Source organism: Drosophila elegans, unplaced genomic scaffold, assembly GCF_018152505.1.
Source record: "Drosophila elegans isolate 14027-0461.03 unplaced genomic scaffold, ASM1815250v1 contig_476, whole genome shotgun sequence".
NCBI classification, from domain to species: domain Eukaryota; kingdom Metazoa; phylum Arthropoda; class Insecta; order Diptera; family Drosophilidae; genus Drosophila; species Drosophila elegans.
Genome location: NW_024545863.1, coordinates 25,703,954 through 25,717,700, shown reverse-complemented (window position 1 = coordinate 25,717,700; position 13,747 = coordinate 25,703,954). Strand labels below are relative to the sequence as shown.

The window sequence follows — 13,747 nt, the reverse complement described above, 5'->3', positions numbered from 1 at the left end:
ATTAGATAAGCGCCTGAGGCGCCATTTGGCGTTTACTTTTGTATACCCTTTGATTAGGTGGTATTTCCGTGACGCTGCTCAAAAATGTTTTTAAAATTAATAAGCGATCATAAGTAAATTTAATTACTTTTGATCGCTATTAAAAATAATAACTAAATGTACGATTTACAATGTCTTATGTAGGATCCCTGATTTTAAATCACTACAGATGCTAAAACATTAAAGGACGTTTAATAATTTAAAGCCTAATCATAGATAATTTTAACAGATTAGTACGCTTGATAGGATCCCGTGCACTGAGTAGAATTTCCTCTCGTAGGAGGAAACGAAATTTCGGTAATCCCATTCAAATTATTTCAACAGCACTGACGCCTCCCACCTTTTGTGCAAATTGATGAGATGCGTCAAAACATCGGGTTGATTAGAATACGACCTTGGCCTGAGGCTCAGGCACTGCCCAATTAGCATTTTGTAAATGAATATCCAACAAAGCCCCGGCCGGGTACAAATGTAATCCAATCAAATGCATCGCATTCATCATTATCGAGCTGAGCAGATCAAAAGACTGGCAAAAGTTGCCATGGCGACCAAACGGAGCCCTCCTCTCTTTTTAGCAGCAGGTGCGCATGGAATTTATGCAAATGAATCGCCGGCAAAGGTTTCGATTGGCAGGCCTCCCCCGCAAAAGGGCCATCCTCCGCTCTCATCAACCATGACGACTATATGGAGGTGGAGAAGGAACAGGGGGACGGACGGATGATGATGATGGACGACCCTTTTGGGACCGTGCACTTTTTGCCATTTCAATCAGTGGATGGCAATTGCTTCATTGGCCAGCCAAGCGCTGGAAACGTGTCGCAACCATTTTGGGTCAGCAATTTGTACAAAACACTCGGAACGGGCCTTTTAGGATCCGCCACTGGATGCTTTAAGTGAACATTCCACAGACCAAAGTTGGTTATTAAACATTAAAATGTTCCACCGCCCCGATACGACCCGCCCCGCCCCACTGGTTCATCCGCTCCTCGGCTTTTTATAGCACTGACCGACAGACCGTGGAAAAGGAGCAATTGGAGAAGGCAATAAAGTGGCCCAAGCAACCTGACCAAGGCAAAAGCCCGAGGGATCTGGAGTGGGTAGCAGTGTATTCTGCAAGTTCAAGTGCTGAAATTAAACGAATCATTGGCAAATAAGCAGGGGATAATGAAACGTGAAACTGGAGGCCATCTCTGGGGTAATTGCTTGATTGGAGTGCAAAATGTACTACTCTAAAAAGGCATCTTAAAAGCCAACTTACGCGTGGTGTAAATACAACAAAAGTTTAGCAATTTAATAAGCCAAAGTCAATTAATTCATGGTGTAAGCACAAGCAAAGTTTATTAATTGACCACGCCCAGCCAGACGAAATAAATCCATTAGGGGACACCAGACCCATTCCTGAATCCCATTTTCCGCCAGCAATGTCTGGGCTTTCGAGTGCAACTTGTGATTCTGCTGGCTCAAAGGCAACTCCAAGTGCTGTTTTGTTGCAGCTTTGCTTGCCACTTAGTCAAAAGGCAGTCGACGTCCGCCTTGCCGCAGAAAGCAAACATAATTTCAACTTTTGAAATGCAATAAAACCGCAGCTCATCCCCCTGACAACCCCAGCTCATCCTCTCCACTCTTGGCATAGAGAAAGCAAACAAACAAACAAACAAACAAATGGATGTAGAACATTTTGCAATTGCCAACTGGGTCGTCTGCCACGATGGCCACCACCCAGTTGGGAGGAAGTTCCTCCCCTTCGCCGTCGACTGTCTGGCAAATTATATATACACAATAAAATGGTACAAAAAAATAATACCCGAATGCAACTGCAATCAAACGGTGCCCTGGCAACGGCATAAGCCCATGCTCTTCTTCACTGGCTGCACGGGAAATTCAATGCGAGTTTCAAACATAATATCCAAATTTAATTGTCATTTAATGGAAAAATAATTAAGCAAGAGCTGTGCGGATTTCGCTTCTGTTACTTCTGTTGTTGACAGCAGCCGCACCAACGACTGCAACAGCAACTCCATTATGTGATAGGCGACTATTTGCATACTCGTTACATGCGATCGATCAATTTTATGATTTATGTAATGAAACTTTATTTTTTTTACAATAATTGTTTACTTAGTTTAAAAAAATTAGTTTTATGCTACTATTTAAAATAATAATTTATCACTCCTAATAAAAGTGTATCCCAATTCAGGCCCTTGATATTTATCTTCGTTGTTACACATTCGTTCTGCCATCATTGAAGGCCATTTTCGCGGCAACAGTGGCCCAAACCGAGCATATCCCATTGGCCCAGCATAATGGCCACCAAAATGGTTATTAGCAGGAGCAGCAGCGCATCCAGCGAAGCGTTGAGGCGACGCGTTGACACACCACTCCACCAAAGCGTGCGACTAATGAATTCAGGGCATTATATACATGAGCGGAGCACCATACGGATACATAATTGCAAGTACGTATGCGCGATACATAGTATGGATTTGCAGTATTTACATAAACCGAAAAGTGTCCAATCCTTGTTGGGAAACATGCATTTTGCATTTTTGACGTATTAACTGAGCTTATTCCGGGCTGAGAAGGGGGCGTGTGTGCAACACGCAACAAAATGCCAAACGAAAATGCCAGCGAAATACCAACAAACATTGCACTTTTGCATGCATAATTGTGAAAATTAAAACGAACTGTGTGCCAGACAGCAGGAGCGTTTTTGGGCGGTGGTTCCCCGGTTTCCCGGTTCCCCGGAAGGGGGTGGTTTTTGGTTTTAGACCACCTGCAGTGGGTGTCGAAGTGTCCAGGCTTGGCCAATATGCAAACGAGCTGGGCGAGACTTATGCTGGCGGCGAAGGGCAAGTGCGAAGCATGCACAGGTGCACCGTCGGTGTTGGTTTTCATTAACGTCATAATGACTGTCGAGCGGCTGCCGCCCGACAGCTTTAATCCTTTGTCGGGGGTGGTGGTGGGTGTGGGGGGTGGTTCTGTCTCGGGTTCTCGGACTCCAAGCTCGGACATGGACATGGACACGGACCTCCTTCGGGCAATTGTGCGCGCACTCACAACAGGAACTTGCGGCGCTGCCGGATATGAGTAATCGCTCAGTCAGCGCCAGTGCAAAGTCCTGCAGGACTGCAGCAAGATTTTCCTGTCAGACCCCCCCTCGCCCCTCCATCCCACACACGCCACGTCCCCTTTTCCGCCCCGCAGGACTGCGAGCAAAAGCCACTGCAGTGCATGACGTAACCCACAACGGAAATCGCTCAACGGTCGCCGGGCGCGCGTGCAATTCTCTGGGTAATGCTCGATTCTCTGGTTAGTTTCTGACTGGGGGCATTGAGTAGGAAATGGACGGGCAGCCAGCAGGATGCACATTTAAACTAAATTGAAAAGCAGAAACCCTTCAAGAACACACACAAAATGTGTAAATTCACTACCGCGTTGGCAGGATTCGCTTTAAGCGGAAATTAAATCAAATTGAAGCGACAATGCACTTTAGCGCGCACGATTTGCAGTTCAAATTATATTCCTTCTGTGTGCCCTCAAACAATTTATCGAAAAACACAAAGGCATATCAGGTGTTAGGGTTAGAGATTCACGATCTATTTTTAAGGTCATTTGCTATAATTAGACGCCAAAAAGTAGGCAATGTTTCTTATGAAACGATTGACTGCTTCATTAAAATAGTTTTTGTAAAAAATTTGGTATGTCCAACCTAACGCTGTGACGTTTTGTAAAAGAAATTTATCCATTTAAATGCAAATGTTAATGGAAAAGCACCAAATAATAGAAAATAATATTTTTACTGTGCACAAATGAAATACGTCGGTTGATGAAATTGGAGAACTGCTGCTGTTGATATCGATTTATAGAAACAATTTTTTTTCGGGGCAGTTAAAGGATTAAACTGGCAACTTGATTTTCTTCGGTCGTGAGTTAAACAACTTTTCCCATCCCGCTGCGACTCACTCAATTGCTGCGGTCGAAAAACTTTTCGCAGTCAACGTTGGTTACCTGCATGTATCTGCACTTTAGCCTGGCTGCCTGGCAACCACTCTTCAGCGGTTCAGTGAGGGAAAGCTCTCGACATGTTTGCCATCCGTGTCTTTGGCTGTATGGTTGGGTCCTGTTGCACCCGGGGTCCTGGCAATGCCACGCTGTCTGCTCACGGCGCGTACAACATTTAATTTGGACTAATGAAGTTTCTAAAAAACGACCGGCCAAATGACTGGGCACGAAAAGCGAGAATGGAGCGGGATCGCGACTGGAATTCAATTTTCGCCACCAAAACTGCTAGAATGCACAGACAGCCAGAAGTGGATGAAGTCGAGGTGATTCAAGTCAAGACAAGTCAAGTCTTCCTGCTCACATTCGAGTGACGTGCAAATTACCCCCGAAAAAAACAAGAGCAAGTTGTGGATGAAGATGCGACGGGAATCGGTGGAAACAACAGCCCCATCCCCCATCCCTCATCCAACCTGCCACCTGCCGCCTAATTGTTTTAGTTGTTGTTCCATGAATATGCTAAATTGTCTGCTACAATTTGCCCTCGCCCGGCGTCGTATCCGTATCCGTGGCCTCGCTCGGCAAATGTTTATAAATGCAAATTGGCCGAAAAGTGCAGCGGCAGTTGTCGGCAGAGGAGGTGGAGTGCTCCGCATGACGGACGTGCTTGGCTGCATTTCGGTGTGCGTCAGAAACAGGCGAGAACTGGGAACCATGTTGGGGTCTGGGGTCTGGGGTCTCGGGTCTGGGACCTTGTTGATTGAGGACTTGCCCGGGTTCCCGGGGATAGCCCCGAATGAATGAGTGACACCGAAACAATGCGCCGCGATAGCCGCCGTTTGCAGCTTACTTTCGTTTTCTGGCCGTGACACCGCAGCACGCCATAATACAGTTACAGTACTAGTACACACAGCCCGGAGCTCTCAGTTCGTAGCCATGGATTGCCGCTGATTGGCAGGCAACCTTCACGCACATTCAGCTCAAGTCAGCTGGGCGTAATCGAGCCACAAGTCATTCGCAGGCATGCTTGTAGATTCAGTGGCGAAGTCGTGTAGGCATTTTGGGGCTTACAACTTTTTGGAATAATTAAAATGAACTTTATTTTTACGTACCAAACAAGCCCCAATTATAAATAATGTATTAAATGCACAATGTCAATTTTGTTACCATAGAAATTAATAGCCTTATTTATTTCAACTTACTTAATGGCCATCAACATTTAACTTAAGCATATTAGCAGACGAGAAATGTCAAGTACATTACTACAAAAAACATACAGTTGATTAACTTTAAAATTGTAGTGTTTACATCTAAAAACCTGCTTTCAATAAATATAGAGATAAGTGTGGCAATCACGAATTAGCTCAATAAACAATTTCCTAAAGAGCCCCTGGATAGAATATCTTATGCATGCGCCTCTGACATTCTGACTGCGTGAGTTTGTGTATCGTAAACAGGCAGCAGCAGCAACAACGACAAAAACAATTAATATTGCCTTTATTTTTATTGTAAGCTGTAAAATTTTGAAACAACGTTGCCGACGCTGCTGACATCGTTCGGCGCTGACCTTCTCAAGTTTGTTTGTTTGCTTTGCTGGGGCTGTTTCAGCTTCAGATTTTGATTTGCTTTTGCTTTTGCCTTTGCTGTATGCCAGTGAATGGAAAACGAACTGGGGCCAAAGTTTTATTTGTTTGCTCAACTTGCCTGGGACCTGCCCTTGTCCCCGCCTGTCCCTCGAAATGCTGCGTGCAATGCTCTCAAAATAGAAATCCATTGGGGACGCCTTGTGGAAAATCAATTTCAATTGTCTCGCACTTATCGAAAAAAAAAAATGAAAAGCAAAAAAAGCAGGCAAGCGGTACGTATGAACCGAGTCAATCGCCAGTGCTTTGTTTTCGGTTTTTCGTTTGCACTTAGCAATTGAAAATTTCAATTGTAAATAATTGTTTAATTATCGACAATTGCAGCTGACTGACTGAGAACCGCTCAGTCGACAGACAACAAAGCGTTCGTTTAGCCTGCCTGCGTCACGGTTACCTACTACCCTCCCCTTTTTCTGGCCTCCCATTTAAAAGGCCATAAACCAAAATCTGAGTCATGGACTGCGGTCGTGGAGAAATATGTGCATGCTTTTATATATGGCATAATTAAAGACCCGCAGTCAAATGCCAAATGCGATGTAATTACCATGTACTTCACTCGATGCGTATGTCTAATTAACCACCCGTCGTATCAGCAATCCATATTACGTACACGCCGTGGTGTCTACGATCCCATTTTGTACATAAATTATACATCAATCAGTATGGCAAGGCCTACTGAAAGCATCCCTCGAAAGCATTTCTTTTCTTCTTTCTCTGTCCATTATGTGGTATTGGATGACTGGAATTTAGCTTGCAACCATGGAACTGCACTGAAAACTATATTTCAGTAAATATGATTTCAATATGCATCCAAACGTTTTTATTTCCATATCCGATATATAAATTATTATTCTTACTCAAAACTTTCTTAATATTTTCACAAATTTTTAACAAGTCCGAGCTGTTGATCTAATCGTAGCGAACATATTGTATTATTTTTTTGAGTATCTTTTAAAGACTTGGGCAATCGCGGCCGGGGCACTCAAAACTAGTTATGTCTGCAACTGCAATTGTCTGCCGTCCGTCAGCTTCTCTGCTCCACTTAGCATTATTTTGCAGCTCCAACTTTCCAATCGCAGCCACTAAAACACTCAAAGTTTGTCGGTTCGCCCCGCAATTCCCCTCGCTTGCCCGAACTATTTCATGAATATACCAAGACGACATCATAATTTGCTGGCCCAACCTCGAGCGCATGACAAGTTGCGCCTGCCAGGCTATGCGATGGCCATGTTCAATCCGACTCCACTGACTGACAGCCGCTTTGTCTAGCTCTGGCCAAGACTTTCACCAAACTCTGGTTTGGGGGGCAAAAAGCCAAAGAGAAGAGGTGCAAAAACATAGAAAGACAAACAGAAACCAAACGAAATCCCTAACCTACCACACCTCGAAGCTCAGATCTCGAAAGAAAGAAAGGCAGTTAAGGCGACAGCATAAAATGGTCGTAATCAAAACAAATCAGCAAACGTAGACTTCATCATGCTGGCCCATCAATCATGGCCAAAATGAAACGCGATGTTCGGGTTGAATGTGCCAAACGCGTCGCAGACAAGGCACACAAATAAAGAAATCCAAAACAGTTGCCACAAGTCCCCCAATACCTATCCCCGGTCCAAAGTTATGGCCAACACAGCTCACACTCGGACGACTTGTGGTCAGAAAATGTGGGAACGGCCGACAGAAAGAGAAGGCGGAGAAAGAGGAAAAGAGTGGGGACTATCGGTGGCACAATGAAGTGTTTAGTAAACAAATTGCGGTTGCCTTTTGATAATACGCAGCTCAGCTTAGCACTCAAATGGAAGCTGTGCGGAGCTCTTTGTGGGGGCAGCTAAACGATGCGCAGCCAAGTGGGCGTGGTAGGTCGGGATGGGGGTGGTGATGGTGGTGGGGTAGGGATGAGCTAAGTTATAAGTGCATTGCACCGAAATATCGATTGACGGAGCAGCTGGAGCAGCAGCAGGAGCAACAAAAGACGACAATCAACGCTGGCGGGTTCAGGCATTCAACTTAAAATGCGTGTGTGTGCACTGAGATCAGTTTTAATAATATTAAGGCTTAATAATAGAAACCAATTAACTCTTATTAATAAGCAGCCTATTAAAATAATCCTAAAAGTTCGTCATCAACAATTTTCATTCGATTTAAATAACTTATAATTGATTATTCTAATTATAGTTATACAAAGCGTACTACAAATATATTTTTGTTTATAATAAATCATAAATAAGCCAACATTTCTGTCAATTTCAAAGAGCCTTGGGCATTCTTGGCTGAGGTTGACAAAAATATTATTAATAGAACACACTAAAAAGACCTAAATCTGCACCTCTACAATTTATGGGTCACTAAAAACCAGACAAGAACGAAAATAACACATTTTAGATTTGTAATATTGGCTCATATTAAACAAATTTTAAATAAAATTCTAAATTAGAAGTTTAATTTCAATTAATTTAGTTTATAACTTATAATTTTAGGGCTTTTTTTAGGAAAGTAATATTTATATAATTATTGGGGAAAATTCCAAAAGTTTAGATCTCATTTTTCCCTCCGTGCACTGCTCAAAGTTTGTTGGAGCATATTAAAAGGACATTGAATGTGCGCGGGTGGGATGGTGGCCCAAAGGGGAGGGGTTCCAGTTCGGTCGGTTTGTCGGGCGTTGGCGTTGGCGTTGGCGCTTGACGGCATCAACGTCACGCAAAAAAACCAAAGGGAAACCATAAACTCAAATTAATGACCTCAGCAGGGGGAGCCAGGGATTCGGGTGGGAGGACAAAAAAGCTGCGAACAGGGTCGAACTCGGAGACAACGGACAAATGCTGAAAGGCGAGACAGAAGCCAATAAGACCTGCGAGAACAACAATGCCGGGGAGCGGACCAGAATATAATAATAATAATAATAACAAAAAAAGGACCAAGACCAAGACCACGAGCAAGACAAGACGAAAAAGAGCTAACTGAAGTCGATGTCTGGGCGTGATTTACCGTTAACAGTTTTTTGTTGTCGAAAATTAATCTTATTGCAGGCGATTTCACTGCGATTTTCACTGCACTGCACTGCACAGCACTCACATACAGCTCCAAAAACATATAGATGGAAGATATATATACAAATTGGAGCTGCTCCGGAGCAAAAGCGGCAGATGGTCATGGAGAATCGGCTCAGTTGGCTCCGTGATTATGCAGTCGACGTCGCTGCTGCTGCCATCGTCGTCACAGTCGATTTGTTGTCAAACTGGTTTTACAAATATTTTGCGTTAATCTGGAAGCCCCACCGATGAGGAGGCTATTGAAGGGGGGGGGCTCCGCGGCAGTTACATTGCAGTCGAGTAAAGCTCAGTGAAAGTCGGCAATGTAGTCCCTCCGCAGTCACCACCCCTCTCCCGTTGACCCACCATTTTCCCCTTGGCCAGCTAGTTAGCTCGCAGCACATTCAATTAGATTTAGTATAGGTAAAGCTATAAGCCATAGCCATAGCTTTGGCGTTGGCTTCCCCCGTTTGTTGGATCAGCTCATTCATGGCTCGGTATTTACAGCCAATTATGAGACAAACAAGTCCAACTCGCTGTCTGGCGATGTCACCGTGACACGAACAAAAAATCTTGGAACAATGTGTGTAGTCTGAACATAAATATGCCAATAGAAAAATTGTAATCATGTGTTTAACAAAAACCAATAGATTTAGTTGTTAGGTATTTAAGATTGACTTGATTGTAGGTTTACTTATAGTAATTTCTTTTTATTGTTATAACCTTTGACCTCAAACAATGTAATATAAACTATGTAATTTCGCAATACTCATTTTAAATGGACTTAATGAGTATTATAGACCAAAAGGTGAATTGTTTAAAAGTTTTGATAGAGATTTTCGTAGTTCACAATAAAATGGGACAATTATATTACAATTATATTGGAAGTCCAATAAGAAATTGTTTGTTTTGTTCCTTAAGGTAGTAAAGTAAAATGTGATTACATACACTTATTTCTAAGATATTTCTTTGTGATTTTTTTTTATTAGACTCACCTGGGCATTGAAGTCGAATAGGTTTTCGGGGCGCAGCGGACACGGCAGGCCGCACTTGCAGGTACCCTGAGTGAGCAGATAGTCCTTGATCTGGAACTGCGTGCGCATCGTTTTGCCCGAGGGGCTGGAGTTAAAAGGGTTAAAAAGATAAATGCATTAGTTGGCTGGGTGAGATTAATTAGGTGAAGGCAGTCATGCTGTCATTCACCAGCTAAACGCACAATTTGTTTTATGGAAATTATACAATTAGCCAAGGTCGGTGCTTAAGGCAACCATCCTCCCACTACAGCCCACTATCCCAATATCCCAAGGGCAATTAGCCGCAGTTAAGTGACTACAGAGGGCAACGAATAATGGACGAGTGCTTGATTAACAACTCATTAGCATAATGGGCATTAACATGACAATGTAAAACGAAGCGCACATAAATTAATCCCAATCAGAACCGATCGCATGGCAAATAAGTGCGCGTCGATCTGCGCATAATTCAAACTGGTTTGGCTTTTGCGTTATATAGTTATTTGCTGCGAAACATTCGGGAAACAACGTAATGATACAGTTGGCATTCTTTGAGGGACTAAGATTCTGGGGCTGGAATTTCGGTTTGAAATGTCTTGAGAAAATACGCAACAGATACGCGACAAAGGCACATTTCTGGGGGAAACTCAACATCTGCGAGAACAAAGGCGATCTCATACATATGCACATATTTAGCGTTTCAGAAAAACGCGCCTATGCGCCATAAAATTATGAAAAGGCAAAAAATTGATTTAAATTTCGGGCACTTAATGCCAAAAAAGGAGAAAAGAAACCCAGCGAATCCAGTTTTAATAATGCCAAGCCCCTTGCGGAATGGACCGGGCGGTTTTCCCTTCTCAACACACGTTAACCCTTTATAAAACCCGAACCTCGCCGCCGCCCTTCCCTCCAATAAGGCCACGCATGACCGCAAATCTGCCGACATAAATGTGTTGTCGCATGAGCTGGGGTTACTTCGGTATATATGAAAAAACATTCGAGTGAATGCAAAACAAAGAACGCAAAAAACCAGAGGGAAAAAATCGGAGCTGCTTATTAATTGTAAAGTGTGAGCACGTTGAAGGAATCAAGGGCGCTGATGATGACGCCGTCCAAGGAAAGCTGGAGCTGGAGGTGAAGCACTCGCCCTCGAAAGGCTGATACCGGGGCTCCTCACTTCCTCTGACCCTGTAGTTTTGTCTGATGATACACAGGTAAAAAATACCACCTTTTTCATTTTTGTGTGGAAGCTCAACCGAATTAAGAATCTAAAAAATAATGTGACTTTAATTGGGATTTTGGTGTTATTTCGATAGAGTAAAGGTTAATAAAGGAAAAGCAAAGGAAAACCTCTTTTTATCAAATTTAGAAAATTTAAAACTGTTAAACAAAGCTGTCCGTCGAAAACTTTTATTAACTGTCTAAAGTAATATATAAATGTAAAGTTTAACACTCGATATAATTGAATTTAGTAATTTTGTAATATTTTTCCAATATAAAATTGAAAAAATTCTACAAAGTTCTAAAATTTTATTCTACGTGTTGACGTTTTAAGCCCGTATGGGAAATCTGAATAATGCATGAAGTGTGAAAGCGGCAAGGGCATTAAATGAAACGACGACGACAGCAACAGGAGCTGTAAGCTGTGAGCTGGAGGAACAGAACAGCAGAGACAACAATATAATTGAGCGACAGCAACAGCAGCAGCAACACAGGGACGACAGCAACAGCAACAGCAACGAGATTCGTGTTACGGGTTAAACGAGTATACGAATTGTCAATTGAGTAGCCCTTTTAGCTGGCCAAACAGGAGATGCCTCCGCATCGCATCGCACCGCATCACATCACATTGCATCTCATCTCATTTCGTCCCAAGTGCAAGTCCCAGAATCATCATCAATGGGGAAAAGGAAACTGGTTCTGGTTTGTTTTATTAATTATTTTTAACTACTTACGAGACCCAGGGCTTTATGTGCGACTGAGCCACGTTCGAGATTGGAAAAATCGATGGCAAGTCGATTGCCAGACATCACGAAGGACTCCGAGAGAGAGACAGAGAGGGCGAGGGTCGATTGAGCGGGACGGAGAATCATCAACGCCAAAAGCTTATGACTCAATTTGTATGCAGCTGGCGTGGCGAGAGGCTTAAGAGCCCACCGCTTACCACCGCAGTTGAGGCAGTTGGGGCAGTTGCAGCAGCAGGGCAAACACGCAGCAGGAATCATGCACAGAGAAAAAATTAATACGCTGAATAAGGTAGTTAAACACACCTCGATTGCAGATAATTGAAGTCCTCTTGGCTCATTAACGTTGTGAAGCCACTTTCGTTTACATTAAAGATACTGAAAGTCAAACCTCGATGCCTATGCAATGAAATAAACTTTTAAAAAATGTAATTGATTGACAATATGTTTCCTTTGAATACAGTGACACTAAAAACTGGTTTTAATACGCTACAGCACAGCTTAAGGTTAAAAGTGGATTATATTTTCATAGTTAACTTGAAAGAATTATATTTAATTTTAGTATACTTTTTTTTTGCATTGGATATTTTTTCTGTAGACTATTAAGTTCAGATCAAAGGCCTAATAAATTCCAGTTTTTTATTCTATCTGTTGCTGCCCAAGAAGTCGGTAGCTCATTAAATTTTTTCTTTACTTCGTACTTTTTTTGTGGTATTTGCACAAAATGCGCTAATAACGTGAGCTGCTGCAGGAACTTCCTGCCCTTCAATTCCAACAAACCCATCACATGTCCCGCTCTGTGGCCACATGAAAGGCGTTGGGCAAACGAGTTAAAATAATTTAATAAATTACACACAAAACGCCGAGTGCCAAGGAGTTGCTGTCGAGTGGCCATCGCCCATCAGCCGTCAAACATCAGCCATCGCCTTGCCAGGCCCTACAGCACCCCACCCACCAGTCACTGTGGGTGACTGTGTGAAAAGGTGGAAAAGTTTTACGCCCCGGTGACCTTGAGTGCACCCTCGAGCCCAGCAAAGAGTTGAGAGTGCAGACAGCTGAGACTGGGATTGCGATTTGGATTGGGATTGGGATTGGGCGTGAGCCTCCAGCAGAGACTGAGCCTATTACTAAATTAATAATCCCAAACAGCGTAAACACAAAACCGACAGCAACAGCAACCACTTGGCCCAAAGGCATTGGCAACAGCAGTGGGCCAGCTACGCTGTGGCGCATGAAACTGTAAAAAATTATCGCACAAAGCCAGACAGACCAGCCGGAGTCGGAGGCCACTGCCCGAGGAGGGGTCCCAGCAGTCAGGGACAGACAGACAGACTGGCAGGTCATCCTTTTGGTCGGGACTTTATCCGTCCTTGTGTCCTTGTGCGTCATGTCCTTGACAACGCGAAAAGAAAGCGAAGAGCGAACAGCCCACAAAAACGGACAAATGCGGCCATCGCAAAATGAATCATGCCCACGCAATAAAAATTAAGCAAAAAGACGTTTCTGATTAAAGAATCGACGCCATTTTATACCTATTACACGATTTTACCAACTTTGATTTGTGATATTTCAGATTTTGCAAACCTTAACATTAAATCGTATAAAATTGTAAAGTTTAATTTACAAAAATGTTATAAATGAACGGACAAATATGCTCAATTAAATTTAAACTGTTAAGGAAAATAATAATAAAATTAACAAGTTTGAATTCAAGAATATAAAAGTTAAGACATAATAAAGATCTTTACGGAGTTTAATGTGCAAATCTCTATCTGTATTCATCGTAAAATCCCATGAGTCAAAAACAAGGCTTTTGAGGCAAAACTTTCCGGGGTTTTCCCACGATATCAGCAACGACAAATTCGCATGGTGGGCGTTGACCAAAGTCAACAAGTCAGAGAGCCATAACTAAGCTGGCTGATTCGCAACAAATGCCTAAAAGTGAGTAAAATAAACACATTTCAAAGGTCTGTCCGTCTTTTTATCTGTCTGCCACTCCGGCTGAATGACTGCCTGGCTGGCTGACTGACAATGGAGCGGAGCGGCCTAGACAAATAGAGGAG

General features: G+C 43.0%; 1 protein-coding gene across 7 annotated transcripts in view; it reads right to left on the bottom strand.

Moving 5' to 3' along the window:
- The window catches only part of LOC108136821 (methyl-CpG-binding domain protein 5), a 29,048-nt gene that overhangs the window by 9,672 nt on the left and 5,629 nt on the right, over nt 1–13,747 (bottom strand). For all 7 annotated transcript variants that reach the window (XM_041709703.1, XM_041709706.1, XM_041709705.1 and 4 more), the window contains exon 4: nt 9,703–9,826. In XM_041709703.1, the coding sequence (XP_041565637.1) occupies nt 9,703–9,826 (124 nt within the window). The remainder of the gene's footprint in view (nt 1–9,702; nt 9,827–13,747) is intronic.